Source organism: Peromyscus californicus, unplaced genomic scaffold (assembly GCF_007827085.1).
Source record: "Peromyscus californicus insignis strain IS unplaced genomic scaffold, ASM782708v3 Scaffold_7__1_contigs__length_154581171, whole genome shotgun sequence".
NCBI lineage: Eukaryota > Metazoa > Chordata > Mammalia > Rodentia > Cricetidae > Peromyscus > Peromyscus californicus.
In genome coordinates, this window is record NW_026294595.1 from 87,073,857 (window position 1) to 87,101,421 (window position 27,565).

General features: G+C 41.9%; 1 protein-coding gene and 1 pseudogene across 4 annotated transcripts in view; both read right to left on the minus strand.

Moving 5' to 3' along the window:
• Ryr3 (ryanodine receptor 3) overlaps positions 1-27,565 on the minus strand; it is a 521,392-nt gene that overhangs the window by 82,603 nt on the left and 411,224 nt on the right. For all 4 annotated transcript variants that reach the window (XM_052725780.1, XM_052725779.1, XM_052725782.1 and 1 more), the window contains 13 exons: positions 26,803-26,892; positions 25,757-25,903; positions 25,534-25,596; positions 24,380-24,455; positions 24,146-24,269; positions 21,751-21,866; positions 21,179-21,246; positions 20,130-20,251; positions 14,070-14,119; positions 13,604-13,664; positions 9,804-10,042; positions 8,287-8,368; positions 712-842 (listed from right to left, as the gene is read on the minus strand). In XM_052725780.1, the coding sequence (XP_052581740.1) occupies positions 712-842; positions 8,287-8,368; positions 9,804-10,042; positions 13,604-13,664; positions 14,070-14,119; positions 20,130-20,251; positions 21,179-21,246; positions 21,751-21,866; positions 24,146-24,269; positions 24,380-24,455; positions 25,534-25,596; positions 25,757-25,903; positions 26,803-26,892 (1,369 nt within the window). The remainder of the gene's footprint in view (positions 1-711; positions 843-8,286; positions 8,369-9,803; positions 10,043-13,603; positions 13,665-14,069; positions 14,120-20,129; positions 20,252-21,178; positions 21,247-21,750; positions 21,867-24,145; positions 24,270-24,379; positions 24,456-25,533; positions 25,597-25,756; positions 25,904-26,802; positions 26,893-27,565) is intronic.
• LOC128102213 (low molecular weight phosphotyrosine protein phosphatase-like) lies at positions 10,051-13,586 on the minus strand (annotated as a pseudogene).

Consider the following 27,565-nt stretch of genomic DNA (forward strand, 5'->3'; position numbering starts at 1 on the left):
GAGCTATCAAAAGTCTAATGATCAAAAAAGTCTCATTCAAGCTCATTTCTCCAACGATATAGAGACATAATCTGGTCCCTAACTCTGACCCGCTGACCTACTTTCATATTGTGAGGATTAACTTTGTCAACTTGATGGGATTTAGAATCACCTGCAAGTATGCCTGTGAAGGCATTACCAGAGAAGTTTTGCCAAGGAGGAAAGACCTACCCTGAATGTGGGCAGCATCATTCCATGCACTGGGGTCTCAGAGTGAATAAAATGGAGAAAGTGTGTGGTGGTGCACACCTTTAATCCCAGCACTCGGGAGGCAGAGACAGGCAGATCTCTGTGAGTTTGAGGCCAGCCTGGTCTACAGAGTGAGTTCCAGGATAGCCAGGGTTACCTAGTGAAACCCTGTCTTGACAACAAACAAACGAACAAACAAACAAACAAACCAATGAGAAAATGAATGGAAAATCAACTTTCGTCTCTCCTCTTCCTCACTGTGAATGGAATGTGATAAGCTGCCTCATACTTTTTCCTGCATGCCTTCTCTGCCTTAAACCACAAACCAAAATAAAATTTCTTTCCTTGTGGTGTTTTATCTGGTACAAGAAAAGTAGCTAACAATATACCACGTAAAACACCACACTGCAGGACTGCTGTTCCATTCCTGCCACCTTGCTGGCTATTCCCCTGGGTTGATAATCTCTGTGAGAAGATACTTACTAGACCGCTCCCTGGGAGTCTTGGTGTTGAAGACTGAGAGGGGATTATAGCGGTTAAGGCTAGGCTCCAGGAATGCCACTGGGATGGCAGCTGCCAAGGAAGCCAGACATTCTCCAAGAGCGGGACGTTGCCTGGAAACAAAGAAGTCCATTTAGAAGTGATGCCATCTGTATGCTGACCCCACACACCAGTTAGGTCCCCTTCTCAGGATGTCTCACACTTCTTATGTTTTAATGTACTGGGCATCCTGAGGCACTGTAAAGCTGCATGCACTTTCTCTCCCCATCTTTATGCAGATATTAATGGTGAGTTCATTGCTTTGAACCTAGTTTGTGGTAAGATGATATGATATACTGTGGGGGCTGTTATTGGACCATCATGGAAATAACAGTCGGCTGGAGAAGGAACTTGGAACTAAGAGTCAATGCCATAAATCTGTGGAACAGGTTGTCAGTTGTAGGATTCCTTCCAGTTCCCAACCTGTCCCCAAGACTGTGTGCTAGTCACCCTTCACTGTGACAAGAACCAACAATTTCAACAGCACCAAGAAGCTGGAATGTCAAAAGCATAGATTCTCTGCAAGTAGGTAACAAGGATTTATAGAGGTGGTAGCATTTTTTTACAGAAGAGTAAGCCACATTGGCCTTAACCTTTGTCTGCTAGGTGGTGAAAGTCCTTTCTCAGTAATACAGACCAAAGATAGAACATGCATTCTATACAGAACCCTGAAACAATGCAATTCAAAAAGCCGGATCTTTCCAAACTAATCATAAGGATTAGCTTCAACCTCCAGCTTTGTTAGAGTAAGAGATGCATTTGAGTTGAACTTTAAAAATGTAACCCTAACTGTTTCTGAATAAAATGACTGCATAAGGCCATTGGAGCAGACTTGGAGTCTGCAGGGCAGCCTGAACGAGTACATAATGGCCCTGCTTGAGATGCAAGACTAACGTGCTGACTAGAGGGAGGAGAAAGGCAGAGGGTGACTGAGTGGGCATAAAGCTTTGGATTCACTGGAAAAAACCCACTCAGGCTTCACTCAGTTACTAAACTGATTTTAAAAGGGATCTTTTAAACTACTCTAAAGAATAACTAATAGAAGTGATTTTACCCTTTATCGTCTCAGGCTTGGCTTCTATGAAATGGACCTCTTATTTGCTATGAAGTATGTAAGACGATAACTTTCAAATCATCCCTGAAGGACAGGTCCTCAGTCAGACCATCACCTCCTAGCTGATGTACATCTTTGTCCTCCAGAGAAAGGTTTGGCTGTCAGAATCCTTCTGGCCCCTTCCCCGATCCAGGTAGGCTTCACAGACGGAGCAGTACCCTTGGGTCAAACCAAGACCCCGTGCCTGCGTACCAATGCTGCCTGTGTCTCCTCTGGAGATGTGTCAGTGGGAAGAGGGAGAGCTGTGTAAGCCACTGAGACCAAGGCCCCTCTTCTGAGCATCCTCTAGTCAGGCCCATTTTCCTCAATTGTTCTCAGCACCCCATCTTTCTTATTTGTCTTTTTGGCCAAGTTCAAGAGGACAGTCCAGCCTGAGGAGAAGACCATCACTTTAACTTCAGATCTGAAATGGCCAGTACCCTCGGAGGACAAGGAGGTAAAATGGGGGAGAGTCCACAAAGGGTCATTTCACAGTGTTTACCAGCAGAGTAGTCAATAAGAAGTTATCGGATGTCTCTTCTGTATTGCTTTCAAAGAAGAGAATAAGGAAGAATGATGGGGAAAGGGACATCACAGAGGGAAACACAGGTGGAAGAGAATCTGGGAGACACTCATGTATGAAATGATCAGGCACAATCCCAAGTCTGAGGGTAAATTTTAGTTGATACTGGGAAGTGGTGCCAAACTCGTAGCTTCTCTACTTGCTCTGTGGTTTTACTGAAATTGGAGTTATGAGCTCATGATCATGGTTGTTTGGAAAGTTAGGCAGCTATAAAGGTAAGTCTTAGGGGGAGAAAAGAGTTGAGAAGTCCCAGTTGTATAGGGCTGCAGTGACAGGGACATGACCCTGTCCTCTGTGATATTAATTACTGAACAATCTGAGCTACACCAACTTCTCAACAGGGCATTCTCTAGTCAGGAGCACATGTGGATGCTAATTAGCTGCTCAGCCAAGAGAGATAAATAACAGCTCTCCTGGCCCAGCTGCTGCTAACACAGTAAAACCCAGGAGTCTGACAATTAATACTTCTGGCTGTGAAATGCCAGAGAGAATGACCTGGGTCCTCCAGACCCACGGAGTGATGGAGCTAGGCATAGACTTCTACAGTCATTAGTGTCCCCAGGGGGCAATGTAGGTGTGGGCAAAGCTTCCAGGCAGGGTATGGGCTGCATAGTTATCTCCATACCAACGAGAGAGAGAGAGAGAGAGAGAGAAAGAGAGAGAGAGAGAGAGAGAGAGAGAGAGAGAGAGAGAGAGAGAGAGGACCTGTAGTTTAACATTGGAAACTACTTGTTTTTCTTTAATCTTTACTGCCAAGTAGAGTATTTTTCACATGATAGGTAAGTCAAGGGTGGCTGATTAGAAAGGTTTCAATATGTATTTTAGTATATTACTTGCCAATTTCCCAACTATGAGGATTTCTTTGTCAATATCTTAACTATATTTACACGATGCAGTGACAGCAAGTCTCTCAAATGCCTATTGTCAGGGACACAGACAAAGAAATCACAGTATATTAATAATACTGTGGTTTGAATGAAATAGCCCCCATAGGCTCATAGGGAGTGGCACTATTAGGAGATGTGACCTTGTTGGAGGAAGTGTGTCACTGGGGGGTGGGCTTTGGAGTTCCAGAAGCCCAAGCCAGGCCCAATGTCATTCTCTCTTCCTGCTGTCTGCAGATCCTAATGTAGAACTCTCAGCTCCTTCTCCAGCAGCATGTCTACCTGTGTGCTGCCATGCTTCCTGCCACGATGACAATGGACTAAACCTCTGAACTGTAAGTGAGACCCAATTGAATGCTTTCCTTTGTAAGAGTTGCCGTAGTCATGGTGTCTCTTCATAGCAGTAGGAACCCTAACTAAGACGAATACCTTATGCTTCATGATTTTAAAGTTCTATCCTGTATACTCCCAGTGATACTATGGAAAGGAAGCAGCACGTAGCAGAGTAGAAAACATCAGCAGGGGCAAGGGAAATAAAGTAGGGGTGGGAGCAAAATCTTAAGTGGCAATATTTATAAACTTAGTGGTTTAGATATGTGTGCTATCCAATCAGAAATTATTGGTCAACGGAAGCCAGGAGGGTGGATGGAACAAGCATTTAAAATGTAAAGCCGGGGGTGAGGGTGGGGAAGAATATAGTTTTCATTCAAAATAAAACCAAGATTGAAGGGTATTGAAGTACCAAACTTGGTTTTCTGGAAAATCTTCCCTGAAACCTTTAAATCCATTAAAAAGAAAAATCCCTTATTAGAGAACTCAAGGGTTTTGCATAATCAAATAAACAAAGCCCTTACCCTTGGAAATTCAATATCTAAAAACCTCACAGGTCAATGTAATTCTCTATATTACTTTTACTTTAACGATTCTGAAGGAAAGTTCTTCACTGTTTTGATGACTTTTTCTTTTCACAATCAATCCCATCACTATGGTGACTAGAATCTTTTCTAACCACAAGGCACATGCCAGGTACAGCTGGGCCAAATACTTAGTGATTCCTCTGTAAAGCAACAGATGTTCTTTTGTCAAGAAAAGTTTAGTTATCAGTTGTCAGTCCAAAGGAAACTCTCTTTCCCAAATTCTGGTGATTAGGCAAAAGTCAGCATTCCTCAGGAACTTGGGAAGCTGGTTCCCCTCTACCAAAAGGAGCCATTTCCCTTACCACTGGCAGAGGGGAAAAATGACTGTCTGTGGCCTCCAGGCTCCCTCAGTATCACAAATACCTTTACACACTTCAAATTCCACGCCATCACGATGGTTCTTTTTCGCTCTTCTTACCCCCTCCCCTACCTTAAACATCTCCAGCTCACAGGCTCCCCTCCCCACAGCTACTTTCTTCTTATAACCCTGCTATTTGGGCTATGTTCTCTCTTCTGCCCACACTCTCTATGTCTTCCTCTCTTGCTCTCTCTTTTTGTGTCTCGCTCCCTATCTCTGTGTTTTGTTCCTGTTTCTCTCATGGCCAGGTCCAGTCTGCTGGCCAGGATTACTCTGCTACTTTCTCTGTCTTCTCTGGACTCTGCTAGATGCATCTGGTTGTTCTTTCTCTTATATCTACAAGAAAAACCTTCCATGGAGCATTCATGACATCAGTTTATACAAAGGTAGTAGAGAAATGCTGGTTTTATTACATGTTTCTCCCTAAAACTCAAAATTTAGGAAATTGAAAAGAAGTCTATGCTGAAATTACATTATGTATCATAACCCCAAATCATAAAGTAACTACCAAATCAAGTGAGGGTACAGAGATTAAAAACACATTCTCCAGATGGGTCCTTAGAGATGACATCAGTTAAGAGCACTGACTGCTCTTTGAGAAGACCTGGATTTGATTCTCAGCATGCACATGGCCACTGATAATCATTTATAACTCCAATTTGAGAGCATCTGACATCTTCTTCTGACCTCCTGTGGTACCAGGCATGTATGTGGTACACAGATATATATTCAGACAACACTCACATATGTGAAATAAATAAATGAATTTAAAACCAACTACAGTAATAAAAACCCCCAAATCCATACTTTCTAGAATTAGAAGAGTGTGAGGATATTTTTGGAAGTAAATACAGGAGTTCGAAGTTGCTTGAAATAGTGATCATTCAGGGTATGTGAAGGCCATGAAAGACCTGGCGGACAATATGTACACGGGGAGCTTCCATCTTGCAGAGTAAGAGCTGGGGCTGAGAACGGTATGCACCTGCCATTCCTGTCATCTGTACCCAGACTGGAGAAACTGCAGGGGTACAATGGCGTGGAAGGATGAAAAGGAACTTGTCTTATAGCTGCAGCCCTAAATTCCCCAGAGGATGAACATATATTAACTCTCTCAGAGAATTCCCTGACTTCAGTGTGCAGAGTTTCACCCACTTCTCACTTGGCTTAGCCAGGACCTGAATGGGATGTTGCACAGGGTAAAGAAAATGGCAGACTTTAACTTGACAAAGTTCTGTACTACTGGGTTTTGTTTTGTGAATTAGCATGCCTTACACAATTAAAACTAAGAAAATAGACAGACAATACCCATTAGCTATGCCAGCAGCACACTTCTGGGATTCTAAGTCTCTAGTTTTTCAGTTGTTGAATCTCTTTAGTCTAATCCTGGCTAGCTCGTCTTATGCAGATGTAGAATAAAAAACACAAACACAAACATTCCCAGTTCTGTAGTTGAGCAATAACTCTGCAATGAACATGAATAAAGTACAAAAAGCCATGGAGGAACAAGTCTTTCTGGTCTGACATTTTAGAGTTGACCTTTTGTTTACTTTTTTTTTCAAAAGAAGAATGTAGAAACTGTACAAAAAATTATATAAGGTTCCTTGGAATCCATGTGCACTCTCTCTCTCTCCCTCCCCTGTCCCCCTCTCTCTAATTGAGATATTTCCCCTAAGTGAAATTCTGTGTTAATTGGGAAAATCATTTTATTGATTCTATTGGTTAAAAATACATGTTTAAAATTTTCATCTCAGGGCTGCAGAGATGGTTCAGTGGTTAAGAGTACTGACTGTTCTCCCAAAGAACCTGGGTTTGAGTCCAACCACCACATGGTGACTCACAAACATCTGTAATTCCAGTTCTAGGGAATCAATAACTTGGGATGTGATGTGGTGACACACATTTAATTCCAGCACTCAGGAAGCAGAGGCAGTTGGATCTCTTGAGTTGAGGCCAGCCTGGACTACATACAGAGTGAGTTCCAGGATAGCCAGGAGGACTACACAGAGAAACCTTGTCTTGAAACACACACACACACACACACACACACACACACACACACACACACACACACTCAATATATATCAATATATATATATCAACACATGCATATATATATATATTGATGACAAAACTATTTCTCCATATTTTATGGAAAGCCAGACAAATGTAAAGACAGAATCATAAAGCATATTTAATCATTAGCTCTTCAACTAGCTTCGTGAACCCTGAAAGTCATTTGGAAACTGTGGCTTTGATGAAATAGACTTGTTTTCAATTTATCCCTAAGCCCGATTTCAATCCACTAGTTTAGCTCTTAAGTTCTTTAAGGTGATAAATTCTCATTTTGTTTGACTGACACTATTTTAATATATGTGTGTTTCATTATGAAATGAGGGTCAGATTTTAGGGTGTTTGATACAAGCTTCATTTATAGATTCATGATAAGTAGATCCCAAGGAGTGTTCAGAATAAATTACTTGGAACAGATCAAATTCTTCCAGGCTTGCTTATTTGATAGGTGACAAAGGAAACAGTCCTTCAAGGATAAAGGTAAGTACAGAGGTTTTATCATTCTGATTTTACCCCGGATTTAAATAGAACAACGCAACACACTGTATCTGAGTCTGAAAAAGGCTAGGGGTCGCTAAAGCTTCCATTGCCACAGGCAGATTACAGAGGCAAAACTAGAACCTAAAATCTCTACAGATAAGCTTGTTCAGACTCAAAATTATCAGATAGCTTTTCTGTTGCCAAACTGTGCATTGTTTAAAAATGTAACTAATCTGACAGTTGAGAATGGTAAAGGTTCAAGGGTGTATCACACAGAGACTCATTAAACACTAAAACAACTGCCTTAGGCCCCCGAGTGTCTCAGCAAGCTCTAACCACAGGAACTCTGGAAGCTAGTCAGAAACTGTGATAATGAAGTAGACATGCCTTCAACATTTTTTGGTTACCAGCATAAAATTTTGCAGGATTTTATAGCTCCTGTAGCCATATATATTCAGTAGCTTTCTCCACAGAAGCCTTTGATCTGATTAACCTCATTATGATTCTTTACATTGCTACAAAATTTTCATAACTCAGCTGTAAAGCTACCATTTCTGATCAGTGAATATATTTGGCTGAACTGAAAAACAGATGTTAAGTGTTTTTTTTAAATTTTAGTATAAGGGGTGGGGGAAAAGAAATTTTTACATAATATTTTATTAATCTTTAAGAATTTTATATGTGCATTCATCATTTTCCCACTTCTCTTCTTTCCTCTAAGCCCATATGCCCCTTCTTGTCCTCTTTCAAATTCATGGACTATTTTTTTTTTAATAATTGCTGTTACACATGTGTGTGTGTGTGTTCTCAAACATAAATAAAAACTCTCAGTTCTCAGTCTGCATAATGTTACTTGTATACATGTTTTTAGGGTTGACTGTTTAGTACTGAATAACCAATAGGTGTGCTCTTCCCAGGGGAGGACTATTTCTCCTGTTCTTGGCATTCCTTGGCTGCCTATAGTTCTTTGGGTAGGGCTGAGGATTCCTGGGCTAGCCTAAGTTCACATCTGCATGTTTATTGTTGTCTTTGTTCAGCACATGGTTAGGCAGAAGGTAATGCCCTCTCCCCAACAATATTTTTTCTGAGCCACATGTTTCAACTGAAAAGACAAGCAAGCAAAAATTAATTACCTTTCAACATAGATGTTTTTCCCAGTCCCAAGGGAATAGAGGCTGCACAGAATGTGGTAGCATGAAATCTGCACGTCACTCACTGAAACAAAGAAGAGAGGTCATAAGCAAATGTCAACCCCAGCTCCATCTCCAACACATGGAAAAGCCCATGAAGAAAAATATTAAGGCAGGCATCAGTCAAGAGCAAACGACTTCTCTTTTTCCCTCTTCCCTGCCTCTGTAAACTCGTGAAATACTCTTCAAACCAGACACTCTTTTGCTAGCTGCTGGGAAACACTGATAGGAACGTGCTCCACCAAAGCTGCCCAGGTCAATTGCAGAGCTGCTGATCAAGATCACAAAGCTTCTTGGAGAAAGGAATCATTTGGCCAATGGCGCCTCCATAATAGGTCGCTTATCCAATAAAGGAAGACTATATTCAAAATTTACCAAGGGTGAAATTGTCTTCCTTTGGATCAAAGGATGAATAAAACTTGAAGCTTCCATGTCATGTTTGATCATTTCCTAAGAAGGTCCATACAACTGCCATGCTTTATTCAGAAAGGGAAGGAGAGAGGAAAAGAAGGGGGGAGAGGGAGAGTGAGAGCGAGAGCAAGAGCCAGAGAGAGAGAGAGAGAGAGAGAGAGAGAGAGAGAGAGAGAGGGGAAGAAGAGAGGAAGAGAGGGAAGGGTGGAGAGAGAGAGAGAGCAAGTTCTCAAATTTGCTTATTTAAAATTTTCTGCTGCATTTAAAAAAAAAACTAGCCAAATAGTATCATGATCTTCCCTTATTTTCTAAGGGAAGGGAGTTCTGAAGGAACACAAAGAATGTCATCAGCAGGCATCATACCCCCAGACACATCTAGACCTCATTCTATGGCTAGAACTACTTCAACAAAACCAGAACTAATTTAATATTTTATTTTCTAACCAAGGAACTGCCTTGTTTCTATGACATAAAACTCCGACCTAGTGGGACTAACTGATGGAGGACACAGTTTGACAACTGACTAAATTAAATCATATGGCAGTGTTTAAGCAATACTGAAGCTTGATGACATAACATGAACATGGTGGGGATGGGGGGTGGGGCTGGACACACTGCTAAGTACAAAGCAAAATAAAACCAACTGCAAGTTGAAAAAAGATGAGATTTTAGCCTTTCCTTTGCTCCTGGTACCAACGTGTAAATTAAGGATTCTTAACATGGAGCACAGTGTCTGGAAACCCTGGTAGCAGAATCTGAGGCACATTGCTCAGATAACCTTTCAAATTAAATGGAAGCGTAATAGCTGGTAGCTAGAAAAGCAGGTGGGAAACTGGTTCATAATGAAATTGGAAAAGATGAATGCTCTATACTCAAATTAAGGGATTTTTTTCCTTTTTCAAGTTTATCACTTCATTTTTTTTTAAATCTAAGAAAAGTATGGGACATCTGCCTTTCTACTCTGCCCTCAAGGTCAACCTAAGTGAGTGGGTCTCACATCTGTCTGTGGCAGTGCATAGACATTGATGACAAACAGCAGTAGGACTCACAGAGTAGATCCACCCCAAACTGATGCTGAGCGATGTGCTCAAAGATGGATGTCAGGATGGGAAGCAGAGCCACTGTGGTGTAGTTAATATTCTGAGAAACACCTTTGATCTGCGTTCTGGAATGGGTAAACTTCCCCAGCTTCAGGTTTTCTGAAGTCTTCTCTAAGTCTTCTGCTGCATTTTCAAAGAATGAGCGCAACCCAGCTTTCACCAGCTCTGAGCCTGACTTCATGACGGTCCTGTAAGGACACAAAAGTCAAAGGCAGGGGCACAACTGGACCGTGGAATCAACCTCCCCTTACATGGTGGTGACTTGTAGGCAAACTGGGCAGACAGTGGGTACTCTGGTCACCAGATGAGACTGTGTCAGGTACACTGGAGATGTCTGTTTCCATCTGGAAAAGAAACCTGCACTACATGGTTCTCTGGTTAGTGACTGAATGATGGGCTTGGCTGAACTGAAGAGATCATTGCTGAACTCTTCAGGACACATAGAGATGAATGAAACTGGTGTTAGTTCCTCTGTGAGCTAAATGCTGCAGCTGCCTAGTCTTCTGTTACTATCTAAGGAAAGGGCAGGAGTGAGCCTTTTCCACAATTCACTTGGGGTCAAGATCCTTCATGTGTAGTATGTAGAAGGAGGAGAATGGGGAAGAGAGGAGAGAAGTTGCTTGAAGCCTGCACTCTGTTTAGTCTGCAGAGCAGTCCTAGATTGGATGAGAGGAGAGAAAAGGGAGAGCCAGTCCTTTCTAAGGCCAGCTTTATCAGGTCACTGAGGCAAAGGACAGTGACACACGCCCTGAGAACTTAAGCTAAGAGCAGCTAATTTCTTCCCTCAAAACTATTTCATAAAACGTAGAATCAGAATAAAACCTATAATCATAGGTATAATCTTCCACATTTCAGTATCTTCTTCAGAAAATGATGACAGAATTGCTTCAAGGGAAGATGCTCTTTATCTTCAAAGTTTTCTTGGTAATTATCAAACATACCAGGACAGTAAAGGCCATCAGCTAGGCTTGCTCTAATTTCTTTTTCTTTTTTTCAGATATATATTTTTCATTTATCAATAAGAAAGCAGGCTTATACCAGATTTCTGTTTCAGTTGTCTTTAACTCACATTCTTTTCTGACATATAGCCATATGAATTTGAGGTCACTTTTCTGAAAATGCACTAAAATTACTCATACTTGCCTGTAACTTTTTAAAATGATAAAAGAACACTACAAATATACCACTATTAAAGCACCCTTTTTTTTTGAAGAGGCAAAGTGGCTCAAACAGGAACAAAGCTCAAAAACACTAGACAAAAACCAAGTAAGAGTAAAAATGCTCATTTTATCAGTCTGTTGCTCCCATCTACAGTGTGTAGCCCAGGATAGCCTGCTAGAATTGCGGGCCTGCGTTATCACATCCAGCTTCTCCTCTTTTTCGAATATTTGAATGTCTTCAGTGTGTCTGAGTTTAAACTCTTCCAATGTTAATATGGATGGAGTTATTGTCACAAGAGTCTAGGATAGAGGTATAATGCAAGCAAATGGCACCACTGGATGTTGGTCATGCACACACTCTAGTTAGACCAGACTACCAGGCTGGCTGGGCTCAGAGGCTGACCTGGACCTTGTAGGCCATTTTTACTTATTGGGTTCTATTTTGTCCATATTTTTTATTCCACTATTTTGTAATTAGGGCAAGGTGAAAGGTTCAATTAGTCTAAGAAGGCTTAGCCACACCTCAAACTGTCTTACTCCAATATTTTTATCCTTCTGAACATATATGTAATTTCTACCTGCAGTTATTTTAGAGATATACAGTAAGTCAGCTGAAAAGACATGTGGGACATGGGGCTAAGGACTGCCACCACCCTTGGGCATGGCTCTGGTGAGTTGCTCAACGGTGGTGGGCAGGGCCATCTAGTGAGTCTTCTCCAGGAAGGCCTTGCAGCACCTGAGGCATTTCTGGCCCCCAGTTCGAAGTCAGAGTCATTGCCATAATAGGGATCTTTAATAAGGAGATGTTTCTGGGGATCATAGCTCCCAAGTGGCTCAATTTTAGCTCTGCAGTTTTTAACTTGATTACTTTTTCTATTCAGATCTCTCAGATTTCTTTCATCCATACACAGTATATAATCGAATGTTGCAAAGTCTTCTCTTGTAATCTGCCATGCAATGTGATTCATGGGGATGCCATGTTTTCTCATACAGCTCTGCCCGTGAAAGCCAGGGAGGTTCCCCACTTCATAGGTGGATGAAGCTGCACTGTCTATCCTCCATGAAAACTGAAACATTTTCATCAGTTGCCAATTTTCTGAACACTGCTTCTGCAATGGGTGACTGGCAAATGTTACCAAGAACAACGCTGACTTGTACCCAGCCTCTGCCATCTTTTGGTACAGACCCTGGCCACTCTGATTTCTTATAAACACCCTTGCGTACAACTTGAAGACCAGAGATCTCCTGTAATGATCTGCACCCTTTTGCATGTGTATGCTGTGTGGTGTGGTGGCCAGATGATGGGTATCTTTCTTGATCACTTTCCATCTTACATATTGAAGCAAGGTCTCTTATTTGAACCCGGAGCTCAGTAATTTGGTTAGTCTAGCTAGCCAGCTTGCTCTGGGTATCCTGTGTCTTCGTGAGTGCTGATGAGTCACTGCAACCCCTAGACATTTATGTGGGTCCTGGGGTATTGAACTCCTGTCCCCATTCTTGGAGGGCAAGTGCTTCTACCCACTGAGCCTCTATAACCCTTATTGTTTTTCATGGGCTTCAGTTTGTCACAGATTGCCATCTTTGCGTCACTCTCTTTAGAAGGTGGTTCTCTTTTGCATTGGATCTTGAAGGGCATGTCCTCTTCCTGATTCTGATAATGACCTTATTATTATTATTATTTAGGTTTTTTTGAGACAGTCTCACTATATAGCCTTTGCTTCCTGAATACTGAGATTAGAGGCATGCGCCACCACATGCAGCATAAGGACTTTTCTTAATAAACATGTTCAAAAGAACTCCTGTTGGGTCTTTTTACTACTCTCTTTGAAAATATCATGTAAGTTAATATTACCAGAATTATGTATTTTTTAAATAAAATTTTCTTTCTTGTTCAGCCATCCTTTCTGTATCTTTCATTTTTATTAAACAGGGTTTTACTATAAATCCACGACTGGTTTTAAACTTGGCATCCTTTTGTCTCTGTCTTCTACATGCTAAGAATATAGGCATATATTACTTCACCAGCTAGCTGATGTATTTTGATGATTATATTTATTTATTTATGCATATGTATGTGTGTAGGTGTGTAGACCAGAGGACGATTTCTGGTAGTTAATTCTCTCCTTCTACTACATGAGTCACAGTAAGTGAACCTGGGGTATCAGCACCTTTATCTGCTGGACTCTTTCCCTGGCTTCCTGTATTATCCTTTTGAAGTCATTTTCCTGGCCATGTTGAACACAAAATGATTTTGTTCATCTCTCAGGATGATGAGGGTTTCACCACCTACCAGATATCTCTACTTGTGCGTGCATATGTGTGTGTGTGTGTGTGTGTGTGTGTGTGTGTGTGTGTATACAATTAGGTACAAACTGAATGTTGCTATGTTATACATTTTACCTTCTGACAAATGAACTCAGTAAGAGAAGGTAAGAACAGATCAGTTGTTTTAGATTTAAGATAGTTCATGACAGTAGGTCTGTACTGTGGGAATGAGAGCGGAGTGTTGACTTCTAGGGCCCTCTTTGCCTATTCGGGAGCCAGAGAAGTGGTCATAAGGAAGGACTGGAGAGAAAACATCAGACTTACCTTGTGTCAAGTGTCTGAGCTAAGATGTGAAGGCAGCTCACCATTGTAGTTGAATCACTCCCTAGAATAAAAAACATCACCTGTGACTCTCCAAACCCAGCCTGGCTTTTAAACGCAGCCTTCTTACTATGCATCAGGCATACCCCAGTATAATTAACCAGCAACACACAAAGTGCCAGGTCTGTGTTCAGGAACCAGGCATTTATCTCCAGTCTGACACAGCCTCTGCTTCATGATGGATGTCACGGGCAGAGCTTAAAACATTCATTGGTGTGGAAAATGTGAGCTGTTAAAGGGGTAGAGAGGTCATTAATCATGCTTCATACCAATTTTCTACAGAAAATTTAGGTGACGCCTCAGTCCCAAGGTGCAAGTTTTCTAAGGGAGCCACAAATGAAGGCAAAATGGAAGCTCAAGATAATTACAGGAAGGCTTGCTGCCTTCAGCAACACATCCCTTCACTTACCGAAGAGGGAGATCCTGTGTCTCACGAGAGCAGCCAGCTTGCAGAACAGGCTAAAGCAGAAAAGGTTGCAATTCAGAAAGCCCCAGAAACTCAAGAAGTGAATTTACCCCATTCTTCCACCCCTCACATGTGAAACAGTGCATAGACTGGAACTTTAGGAAGATGTACCATGTCCTCTGGAAGAGTCTTTGGAACCACACTTAGGGAAATAATGTAGTTCATATTATACTGTCTTTGTGAAAAATCATGAAAGGTTCCTTGCAGGCAGCTCCACCCTACTAAAAAAATCCCTCTGTAATGAGAAGTGTTGTATAATACTATTTTAAGGTGTGTTACTGTTGTTTATGTTGCATTTGTTTAACTCTGTGAAGCTGTGCTACTGTGCCTGTCTGAAACACCTGATGGTCTAATAAAGTGCTGAACGGCCAGTAGCAAGGCAGGAGAAAAGATAGGCAGGGCTGGCAGGCAAACAGAATAAATCTGGGAAGAAAAAGAAGTAGCCAGAGAAGGAGGAGGATATCAAGGGCCAGCCACTCAGCTACACAACCAGCCATGGAGTAAAAGTGAAAGTAAGATTACAGAAGAAAAGGGAAAAGCCCAGAGGTAAAAGGTAGAAGGGTTAATTTTTGTTTGTTTGTTTTTGTTTTTTTCGAGACAGGGTTTCTCTGTGTAGCTTTGTGCCTTTCCTGGATCTCACTCTGTAGACCAGGCTGGCCTTGAACTCACAGAGATCCGCCTGCCTCTGCCTCCCGAGTGCTGGGCATTTATAATTAAGAACAAGCCTCCATGTGTGATTTATTTGGAAGCTGGGTGGTGGGCCCCCCAAAAGAGCAAAAACAACCAACAACAGAGAAGAGTACTTGGCAGTGGCCCTGTGCAAACTTTCCTTGGTGCTAGGTACCATGTGTTGAAATGTACATTCATGTAACATGGAGGAAAAAAGATGAGGACCCTAAAAGGCACCTTGCTTCTCTATCATTGCAATGAATTGTAAATCATTTTGCCGCCTTCAAGCTTTAGTTGGAAGGTGGAAAAAAGTGTCAGGATTAGAAAAAATGTTAATGGTTAGAGTAGGGAGTAGGAGTCTTTTAAATATAAAAACATTTTAAGAAGTACATTTTTCAAAGCTACAGGATCTTTATGACACAAGACAATAATAGGATGTCCAAGAGGAGTCCCAGTGAGGGCCCAGTATCGAGTGTGTAACAGAAGCCAGAGGCCTCGAACCAGACCAATGACTCATTGCAATGAACACGTCCAAGTAAAGACTAAAGGGTACACTGTGTGACTCACTGGGCCACGCTACAGTTTCTACGCTGAGATTGAAAATTTTTTTTTTAAATTTTACTTTTAAGTTTGGTTTTGGAAGGAGGTTGCTAGGGCAGAGGGCAGAAGTGGGAAGATGGGAAGATGAGTGGAATCAGGATGCATGATGGGAAATCCACAAAGAATCAATAAAAAGTTAAAAAAAAAAGAAGTCCATTCCTGCTGTTATCTTTTGCTAGTCTATAGTCTGCCCTAGTTGGGTCCTTGGGAACTTGGAAGCAATTATTATTATTATTATTATTATTATTATTATTATTATTATTACTATTACTATGGCTGCTGTTGTTTGTATGTCTGACTCCTCGCTGTGCTTCACTTATACTTTACACCATGGAGACCCTTGAAGTTGAACTATACTTCAGTTGTAGTCGGGAAGGCCTTGTGTAGTTAGGAAGGAGCCCTGTAGATGTTTCTGAGTATGCTGCCAATTGACCCCACCCAGGGGTACTGTGACTACAGTCCACATGTGTGGCTGATACTTTTTGGAGGAGAGTCTTTTGAACTCTGACATTTGGTGCTAGTGTGGCTTGATAAGAACTTGTATTCCCTTCAGGACGAGGGGGGACGGAAAGAGGGCGAATAGAGAAAGCAGGGATAAGACAGTGGTGCAGACCATGAAGCTCTGCAATGAGACTCAGCTGGAGTCATGGGCTCACAGTCATAACTTGTCATGGAGATCTTTACCTCTCACAGGACAGAAGTCTCCTTAGGACTACTCAAACAGAGAAGAAATGCACCCCTAGTGTTGGTTGATGAAACCCCATCAATCTAAGGGATGATAACCTCTGTTAATGTCCTGGATTTTTCTGGGCTATCTTGGAAAATTACAGCCAATGTCACCATTGATGAGTGAAAATAAGTCAGAATCTCCCTGGTTTAGAGCTTAAGAGAATTCATAGTGAGTAAATGGAAATTTGGCAGCTAATGCGAAACTAATACAGGCTTCTGTTTTTTGATGTGAATTCATGGAGCTGGATGGGGAGAAAGTATCGAACAGTGCAGCCTGTGTTGTTGATGGCTTAGTTCTGTGCTTGGCCTGTGAATAACTAGGCTGTCTTGGTGAAGATCCTTCAATGCTCTCTGCTCTGTGTTGGCTTTCTCATCTGTAACCAAACAGCTCTTTTACAAAAGTTGGAGAACTCAGAAATTTGAAAACACTTCAAGTGGATGAGCACACATTTTGTAGAAACTGAAAGCAAATGCTCTTTCTACCTAAAGCACGTGGTTGGGCTATTAGGATCAGACACTGAAGTGGCTCCCCTCACTGTCAAAAGTTAGAAGTGGGACTGGAGAGATGGCTCAGCAGTTAAGAGCACTGACTGCTTTTCCAGAGGACCCGGGTTCAATTCCCAGCACCCACATGATAGTTCACAACTGTCTGTAACTCCAAGATCTGACACCCTCACAGACATACATGCAGGCAAAACACTAGTGTACATAAAAAAAATAAATAAATTAAAAAAAAAAGAAATCAGAAGTGTATTCTCAGACTGGCAAATGACAGCACCTGAAATTTCAAAAAGTTGTTGCAGTCTCTCAAGAGTCCATGATTTAAATAAAAGAATCACTGTAGGGTTAGTTTCTGTCAACTTGACACAAACAGAGACGTGTCTGGAAAGAGGGAATCTTAAGTGATAAAATGACCCCATAAGATGGGCCTGTAGGCAAGTCTGTAGGGCATTTTCTTGACTAATGATTGACGTGGAAGCATGATGTGTGGCTTCCATTCCTGGGTGGGTGATCCTGAGTGTATAAGAAAGCAGGCTGAGTTAGCCATGAAGAGCAAGCCAAAAGCAGCATTCCTCCATGGCCTCTGCTTCAGTAACTGCCACTAGGTTCCTGCCTTCAGTTCTTGTCCTGACTTCCCTGGATAATGGACTGTTAACCTGGAAGTGTAGAATGGAATAAATCCTTCCTCGCCAAGTTGCTTTTGATCATGGTGTTTTATCACAGCAGTAAATAATACCCCAATTAAGACAATTAATTACCTTTAGTTCAAAACAATAAAGGGTTACAGTTCCTGGGTGGCTCTCTGCCCTCTCAGAGTTTAAAAATGTTAAAGATTGACTTGGTGACATGGTGGCACAAACCTTATTAGCCAGGACACCCAGAGCTGTAAAGAGAGGCCCTATCTCAAAAAGAAAAAAAATAAAGATAAAGAGATAAAATGAAATTATTCCAAAAGAAATGTTTCGTGCCTAGAAACTCCACGCTGTGAAAGGCATCAGATTAAAGATGAGGTGGACCAAGGACAAAGGATTCAATAAGAAGGAATCTAGTGGGTATCAGAGACTGAGGCAAGAGAATTGGTAGCTTTCGTATAAGCTGGGGCTGGGCTGCGGAGGTTCTGTCTTTAAGAAAAACAAAAAAACCAAAAAACCAAAACCATGAGTTGGCCCTTTAATCCCAGCATTTTGCAGAAGCAGGCAGATTTCTGTAAATTCAGGGCCTGCCTGACTTACATAGTGAATTGTAGGCCAGCCAGGGCTACGTATTGAGACCCTGTTTCAAAAAACAAATGAACAAACAACCTCCCAGCCACCCCCTCCCCAAAAAAAAGCAAAGGAAAAAAAGAGTAAAAGAAAAGGAGGAAAGAAAGAAGAAAAGAGTCTGTTAGGGTGAAACTGCACGAAAACCAAAGTGGGGGAAAGAGTAAGAGAAAGGAGGGGGAAGAGTCTGGCAGGGCAAACCCGTGCAGCACAAACACCACTGCTTCTGTGGGAGACACCAGCTCATGGGTGGATTTGGAAGCTATTTGCAAGGCTGATCAGCTCTAGGTTGTATTCCAGCCACGACAAATGGTGCCTGGTTGAACAAATGTTACATTTCCATGAATTAATAGTCTAAGATCAACAGATGAAGAAAACAGACACAGCTGCCCTCTGTTGGATTATCTGAATGTCTCACATGGCCCTTCATTTCCCTAGCTTCTTAGAGAACACATTAGTTCAATCTCAAGGTATAAGGTCTTGGGGTCAGTACCTGGTTCCAAAGTATCCTGTTTTGGCAGCATGGGGTTTCTTCTGTCTTGAGTGACATTAAGTAATCACAGTACAGAAGAGACACGCAATGTCGTGAGGACTGAATTTTCAGTCTTAACCACCTATGGGTACTAGAGTGAAGCTACATGCTCAGAGTCTTGATTTATAAAATGAAGACTGTAAGACACAGGTAGGACTTTCAGTTTAACACATTGTGAGGGCTCACAACCATATTTACTCAGATGGGCAATAACTCTTGCACATGAAAATTAATCTCAGTGCCCATCCCATACAGAGTGTTTAGTAAATGTTAGGCAAATCTTCAAGCTGAATATACTCCCAAAAAGTGCGATAGTGGCAGAGCTCTTATCCAGGACAACGTTTATGTTGTCTGTCAAAGGAGAGTATTTAGACTTTCACTATCCTCTTTACTTTGCTATTTGGAAGTCTAATCCACACTTGGCCTTTTATTGATCAAACAAAGAGAACTTGAAGCATGTTAGAGGCACCTCTCATTACGAAGCTTCCCCTGTGTTAAGGTCCATTAAGGTATTCCTACCTTATGTCTAGAGGACGGTAGGCTGATGTGTGAGTGTGTGTGAGTGTGTGTGTGTGTGTGTGTGTGTGTGTGTGTGTGTGTGTGTGTGTGTGTGTGTATGTGCATGTCTGTGCATCTGGCTGTCAGAGGAGGATGTCTAGTGTTTTATCACTCTCTACCTTACTCCTTTAGAGACAGTGTCTGTCACTAACGGTGGAGCTAGCCTGGTGGCCTGCATGCTCCAGTGATTCTCCTATCTTAGCCCCCTATAGCATCAGAGTTACAGGTGCACATGCAGCCACACTCAGCTTTTTACATGGATGCTGAGATCCAAACTCAGGTTCACATGCTTGAGCAGCAGGTGACCCAGTGAGTCACCCCTTCATCTCTGAATAGACATCTGAATAAACATTTAGACTGAATCATATAGTTCTATCTTTCAAATCTCAGACTTGTAAGAGCTGTGTTTTAAAAATTCTAATCTTGCATACTTGATAAGGAGGTGACAGAAAGCAGTGTATACCTTAGTGCTGTGTGTTTAATTTCCCCCAAGCTTCAGAAGGGTCTTGGCCTTCTTCTCAACATTATTTCAGGGTAATTGACCTGTGTATCTGCATGTTTCCCAAGCCCCTATGAACACCCCGAAGAGTGCAATTCTATTAGTTCCTAAGATCACCAAGATATACACAAATATAAAAGATTTTCAAATCAAGATGGTAATCAATTACTAATCATCAGGTTATGCATCATTTCTACAAAGAACTTGTGATTCAGTCCCCAGGTAGCTGATGTCTTATATAAACCACATTTGCAATGAGAATGGCAGTTTGAAGAAATATCCTCCCAAGGCCCATGTGTTAGAAGCTCTGTCTCTAGGGTATTGCTGCTGGGATACTGAGAGGCTAGGGATGCCTGGGGGATGGGGCTGAGTGGGAGGTTTTTAGGTCAATGGGACATGCCCTTAAGGAGATCTTAGGATCCTGCCATTTTTGACTTCTGTCTATGAGCTGAGCAGTTTGCCTCACAGTGAGCTCCCCATCACTGCCATCTGGACCCCCTACCAGAGGATCAAAGAAAAGTGTCTACTCATCCTGGACATGAAACTTCAGAACTAGGAGCTAAATAAGCCTTTTAGCTTTACTTATATCAGACATTTTGTTACAGTAACTCCAAGCTGACTAACATAGAGGGCCTCTCTTGATTCCATGGGCTCACCTGGCTACCATTTCTTTCTCTTTATGGGAAGCATACCCACTGCTGCTAAGTGGCTTCAGAGGAGAAGACAGGAAGTAAAGGCGGTGGTTGGTGAAGTACTGGTCAACCAGCGGGAGGAGAACCTGGAAACCATCAAACATCATTTTTAAGGTAGCAGATCAAAGTCTATCTGCCAGTTCCTTTTTTTTAAAAAAAGTCATTCTCAGTGAGCAAAAGCCTCTCAACACTGGCTGTAGACTTCCAGAAAATTCTATTCTGGGTTTCACTTTGCATTATTATTATTATTATTATTATTATTATTATTATTATTATTATTATTATTTCTGTGCTCCAACCAGAGGTGTTGAGGTTATGTGACAGGAAAGGACATTAACTAAAGGCATAAATAAGCTTGCATGACCATGATCTGACTTGAAGAGGACACCTGGGGAACTCAGATTGCCGTCTTGGCCATGGCATCAAAAGGTACACTCAGGTATGACTGAGTCCTCACCTGAAACATCTATCTCTGCTTCAAAGACATTGAAAGGTTTTTTTGTCCTCTGAGCAGGCTTCTATGGGCAACATAGATCACTGGTACCCAAATGCATTGTCTCTTTGCAGCAACAGATTTTAGTGAGACATCGGACCACTGAGGCAGGGAGTACCTTACGCAGTTTTCCTTGTAGCCAGAGTAAGCTAAAAGGGTTCACTTGTACCACGCGGTTAAAACTTCAGAAAAGCAGCAGCAAGCTCTCTCCTCCCCTTTCCTTTACACATCCCTTTGCTACAGATAGGATGAAGGTGACCTTGTTTGGACCTCAGTAACAAAAAGTACACCATTACAGATGGTACAGAACAAGGGAGGAGGATCCTGAGTCCTGAGGCTACTGTGTGGAGGGGAGCAGTTTGCATCCTTTCTTGGAACTCCTACCCACACTGGGTCTGCTCTATAGCTGAGGAATATACCTCTGTCTCATTGAAGCTTTTGGAGTGTTAAATCTTCTTGATGGACCCCTTTAAACTACACCCCCAGTAGTAGAGATCCTGAGCAAAGGAGAAACACTTACTTTGGCAAAGAATTTGATCTCCTGGTCATGGGGAGACTTTTCGGTTTTCCCACTGCTGACAATGGCTTCTACAAAGACAGGGGTAACACACTTTGGTCAGAGCAAACAAACAAATGAACAGTCACAGTATTTTTCGAAGCAGAGCGGCTTTTCAAAAGACAACCAACAAACTTAGTTGCTTTCATGAAATAAAGTTTTATAAAGTGCTTTGTGACTGTGTTGGCTGGGTGTGTCTCATGCCAATTCTCTCACCGCTGTCTTTCTCCTTTTCTGAAGGGGCTTCAGTGATGTCCATAGTCACAAAGCATGGGAAAGTTAATAGGATGAGTCGCATTAAATAACAACAACGACAGCACCAACATCAACAAGAGAGCCAGTCAAATCCAGCAGAGAACTCAAGGATCTAAACTAACTTTTTAAGTAGGGAGGAAATAAATCTCAGCCACTGTTTTCCACCCAAATTATTTGTCTCAATGAATCACGAGCTACCGTGACACAAGAAGGTCATTCATAATTAGGTCATTCTTTCCAGAGGAATACCATTTTTCCTGATGTTTTACAGCTATACTTACCCAAGTGAGCAATAAACTCTTGAGCAGAGTCAACATATTTCAGGATCTTCTTTAAAAACTTGTAGGCAAATCTCTTTTCCATGGAGGAGGCATCCAACTCCATGTCCTTCATACCTCTAGATTGGATAGAGATGAACCCCAGAAGTAGCAGAGAAAAATACTTGACTTTGGTGTATTACCCACCCTTCCCATGTTGTTGAATTTAATTTTCAGTGTTGACAGTTGTTCTGGCTTAGTGGAATGACTCATCATTGGACTGATTTACTCTTGCACTTGGATCCGACTATGTGAACACGCAACACTTTTGTTAAAGTGACTTCTCAACAGAGTCTTCAGAAAGATCTTTATAATTATTACTAAAAACATTGAGCTAGAGATAAGTGAGAGAAGATAAATATTCCTCACATGTTTGACCTGATGCTAGCTGTAGGTAGACATATAAGTAAAATACAAATTATGTGGAATGATAAAAGCAATATGTTATATTTAAAAAAAAAAGAAAAAGGAAAGCAGGAATAAAAAAGCCTGAGGATGAGGTTGTAAAGGTTTGTGGACTATGATGTGAAGTATGGAAATCAGGGTTGGGGTCACTGGGAAACTGGAATGGAAGTAAAGGCTTAAGGAGGTGGAGTGGTGAGTTATAAGGACATCCAGGCAAAGATTCCCCCAAGGAACAAGTGGTGCAAAGGTTTTGAGGCAGGATGCATCCTGGGTTGAAGGAGTGTGGCAGAGTGGTCAGGGTGGGTGGAATGGAAGTTAGCAGGTGTCCCAGGGGAAAGGGATATGTAAAGTACAGCAAATCATTTAGGGCTTTTGCAGGAAATCATTAGAACTTTGCTTTTTTTCTTTGAGTGAGATGAGAACTGCTCCTGGCAGTTCTGAAGCACGGTGACATGGCATGATGTTCAACTCTTCTGGCTGCTGCATTTAGAACTGGACATGGGTGGGAACAAGGGTCAAAACAGATGGCCCCAGTGGGAAACACACTCAGTCATGATGCTGATTGCATGAAGGCAGTGAAGAGTGGGTAGATTCTGCACATGTTTTAAAGGTAGAACAATTAAAGTTTTCTTAAAGATTGAAGGGGCTTGGGAACAAAGAGAACAACAGTCAAGGTTTGGGGCTTGAACAACTGAAAATAGGCTTTTACCAGCAGATAGGAAGGGTGAAGTTAGAGAAGGCTTTTTCCTGGTGATGGGGCCTGACTTGATCATCTGCCCACTCATGTCTCCTGTGGGGCCCCAGATATGGCAAATAACTACCCAGAATATGGCTGCTGAATTTGATCTATCCCTAATTATATTTCCTTGACTTCCTTTTTGGTTACAGTAAAGGGGAATTTTTCATTTCTGTGAGCAAGGAATTTTATCACATTCATCTTAGTGTTAAAAAGAGGATTAAAGCAGGGCAGGGAGTCTTTCTCAATGCTTTCCCAGGGGCTGTCTCCTGCAGTATGACCTTTCCTACCTGACAATATAGCAAATAAGTTTTGTAGTTTTCTTCAGATGAACTACAATAGAAATATTTGTATAGTTTTTATTTATTTGGCATTAACTAGAAAAAAGATCTCTAGGAAATTAAAAAGAGAAATAACTTGCTTGGCAAACACTTCTTTAGGAGGAATGGGTGTATCAGAGCAGGCCCACCACTTGGCTTTTCGTTCTACAAAGAAATCGGCAAGCACAGTGCTATATAGCTCTCCATAGGCATTTGATTAGTGAGTAAGCAAACTCCGTAAAGAGTAAGCAGTCCAAGCCAACTTCATAGAAAACATTCACCAATTTGTGAAAAAATGTCTTAGGACATCATGATGTGTTCCATCTCCCCAGAGGAACTGCTGCTTCAGAAGAATCAATTCCCATGGTTCCAAGACTGCTTCTGTGAGCTGTGCTTGCTGTTATTATTATGTAGTTTAGCAAAACATAAAACAGTCAGATCAAAGTGTGGAAGAGTTGTTGGCTATTTTACAGCTAAGATCTCTAGCTTAAAATTTATAACTATAGTTTTGAATTAAGGATTAGCAAGACATCTAAAAGAGGTAGGGAAGAAATCTAAAAAAAAAAAAAAATCATCTAGCATACCAAACATTATTTTGCTTGTGCTTCAATTTCTCATTTCCCTTTAAAGGTGGCTAAATTCTAAAGCGTCATGGGTGTATTATGAATGTGGTTTATAACTCCAATTGCTGGACCAATACACAAAGAACAGGCTTTGACCTATAACATAATATTTGTGAGTGCATATGCAAACATTCATTATAATCCTTTCCAGAAGTGTCAAGTACTGTCCTTACTCTAATGGTTTTTGTAGGTGGGTCACTAAATACCCAGCAGTGAAGCCAAACTCACCCCAGCTCCCCTGGCCCACTAATATCACGGGGAAGATGATGACTTACCTAGAAACTATAATGCCATTCACCTGGAGGAATTTGAACAGGTCCTGTGCTTTTTCTCGGTCCCTGAACTTTTCCTTGGCAGTCAAGGTGTCATATGGTACCAAAAGAGGGTGACTGCCACCACCTAGAATAAGAAGAAAGATAAACACAAACTGTCCTTTGTACTTCTGGGAAAATGGGGCTACCACTCCCCCCAGCTCATTTTCCCCACGGGATGCTATGAAACACGCTTACCTTTGCTCTCTAGCTCTACCTTCTTCTTCTTGGCCCAGATATTGTGATAGTTCTCAGCCACCACCTCCACCATTCCCTGTTCCCCACCCCAGAGACACAAGTTAGAGAGAGAGCAAGCAAGAAAACCATCTCTTTATCTTCCAGGCTCTGGAACAGCACCACCAAATGCTACTCGCCTGCTGCTGGAGGTCTACCATTATTAATTATTCTGTGTGGCACACCTCATTAGCTTTATATCATCCCATACATAGAAAACAATTTCGAATTCTGCCCTTCCTTTGCAACTTATTATCCTGGCGGTTGAATGCATCCAGGAGAAAACACCCATTTCCAGCCAAAGCTGCACATTGCCAGTACCTCATTTATCTTACTATTATACTTCTCACCAAAGATAGGGAGCTGGGCAGGAGGAGTCAGGTCAAAATCAATCTATGAAAATCTTAACTAAACAAACTAAAAAAAAAAAATCACACCTTGCTGGAAACTGCTGTCACTGAGATTTATCAAATAGAATGAATCTTTCTATAAGGTGTATACAGCTCTGACCTAGAGCAAAGGATGTTCTTTAGAAAAACTTCCTCTAAGGTCCAAGGGGCTGGAAGAACCCCAGGCTAGAGTAGAGGCCACTGGCACTGATACGTGTAGGAAAAGAAGAGTCAAGGGAAGCACCTCAAAGCTTTTAGTTTTATCTATTTGGTTTTACAGCTCTGAGTCCAACAGTGATCGCTTTCCTGCACCATTGTGGGGAAACTGAGCATATCTACCATGGCACATGCAGGATGTCCTCCTGGCTTGTGAAATTAACAAGGACCATGCAAGTATTTCCATCCAGGTGCTGTATTTCACTGAGTTTCCCTTATTTTATTTTGGGAGTTTGACATGAGGACCTTGCTGACTCTTCTTCCTTTTACCAAATTGTCACCCTTTATGGTACTCTTGGAAGCACAGTTTCCCCTTGTTTGATGACTGGCTAATTCTCTGGTGTTTTCCCCATAGCCTTGGCACAACACAACCTTCTTTAGGTTTAATATTTTAGTGGAAATATGTTCTAGGCACACTCTCTGCTTTTCTCCTTTTATTCTTCAGAGGGTAACATGCCCTGTACTGGAAAGGTCTAAAAAGCACTAATGTTCTGCATCTGGGTCGGCACTGACCTGGAGCTCCCTGGACAGTACAACATTTGAGAGATCCAGTGGAGCAGGGCTGTAGCTATTACCCTAGGAGAACAGAAGCAATTACTAGGTTATCAAACACATGGCTTCCCCAAACCCACTGTTCACCTTGGGTGGACCCATCACCATATCCCAGGGAGAGTTTTCCTAGATCCGTCATGGTTTCTATTGGCCAAGTGTTGCCTACTGAGTGCGGCAGTTGTACCTGATTGGTCTGGGACACACATCGAAGTTTCTCATTCTCTCTTTGTTGAACCAAAGCTTCTCCTTCTTTGGTCCTTTCCACTGTCCAGCCCACAGCAAGCATGGTTTTCAGGGATTCTCTGGCAGGCCAGCGATAAATTTCCTTCTCCTAGAGGAAGTTTGCCCAGAAGAGCCATGCAGAACACACTCTTGCCATTTCCCCACAGCACACAGAGGAGACAGTTTGCTCCACCCTCCCCTCACAAGGTCAAAATGTCATCTGCAGCATCTTGTGTATAACATATAGTCTTTCTGATGCTTTTGAATATAAGATCCCAAGCCTATAGTATTTTTTATTAGGGGAAATAAAGCACCATTATCAATGACATTGTCTATTGTTTATAAAGAAGTGAAGGGCCAGGAAAGAACTCATTGTGTCTTATGTTTAAGATGAGACATTGTCAAAACGCATTTGCACTGAGCTCTTCCTTGGTCCCGAGAAACAGAACTTAGAATTCTTTTGATGTATGCCCAATTTCATGAATGGTCAACAGTTAAAGATGTATATGTCATCCCTTACATAGGACACTAAACTTAAGCTTACAGAGAACACCTATTGATTGTAAGACCAGAATTCAGAGTTGAGATGAACCATACTACTTAACTTAAAAAAGAAAGGAAGGAAGGAAGAAGGAAAGAAAGGAAGAACAAGAGGCCTGTTTCTGCTCCCACAGGGACTTTCCATTCTTACTATCCTCCACGTAGTAGAAATCTCTTCTGTTTAAATCTTTTTCTCCAAATTTCTCCATCCTGGCTCAACAGTCTAACAGTCTAATAAAACCCCTTCCTGGTTCAGTTGCAGGAGGAACTCAGTGCATTTGGGGCCATCTGCCAGTGCTGACCAGGGTTTCTTTCACACGTGGTTTCTCAGAGCCGAAGGCCAGAATGTGAAGTTGGGGCGTGGGAAGTTCATGGAAGCTGCTACGGATCGTGAGAGGGGTGGATTGTCTGATACAATCCCCAAGGAAGGACATAGCAGGCCACATGGTCACAAATCCTGTTTCTTACCTTCTCTGTTAGTGTCTTGAAGGGCCGTATCAATGGGTGGGTCTTCACATTTTCATCCAGGGAAATCCCATATTTCCATCCACTGTGGCTCTGTAGAAATGTTCTCAGTTCAAACAAAGAGCCTGCTAGATGACCTAGATCTCTGCTTCTGTTTTCTCAGGTAGCATAATGGATCATGACAGAGATTAAAGAGTCCCTTAGCAAATGTCTAATTGCTCCTTTCAGGCTGTCAAGTCTGTGCCTCCCCAATCCTGACCTTTGTTCCTGCAATCCTTCTTGTTCCAGCTGCCGTCCTTTTTACTTTCTCGCTTGTAAGTTTTAGGACCACTTAGAAGGCTGTTTCAAAAGACACTGAGAACACTGTACCTCAGGACAGTGTGTCAAACTCACAGTCAGATCAGTAGGCAGAAGTCAGAGGGGACCAGATCTACCACCGGCCCCCAAGAGGGGTCTGCTTGGCAAACTCACGGCAGTGCATGCTTTTTAGGGTTGCAGAAGCTCAAGACCGTAAAACACCACTAGTGGGTGCCTTCTTCAGTAGGAGTCTGGAGCACTGTGGATGTAGAACTAAGTAGGATCCCCGACTTCCCCAGCATCAAAACCCAAATACTCCCAGCTACTCATCTGTTCTCAATCTCTGCCTCTACCTATTTGTCAAAAGTACATGTTTCCCAAGTTTCCCTTCCCAAGAGGCACATACTTCCTGGGTGCTCTAATCTAGGTCTGTAGTTTCAGTTACCACTGATGACTGATGTCAGATCAG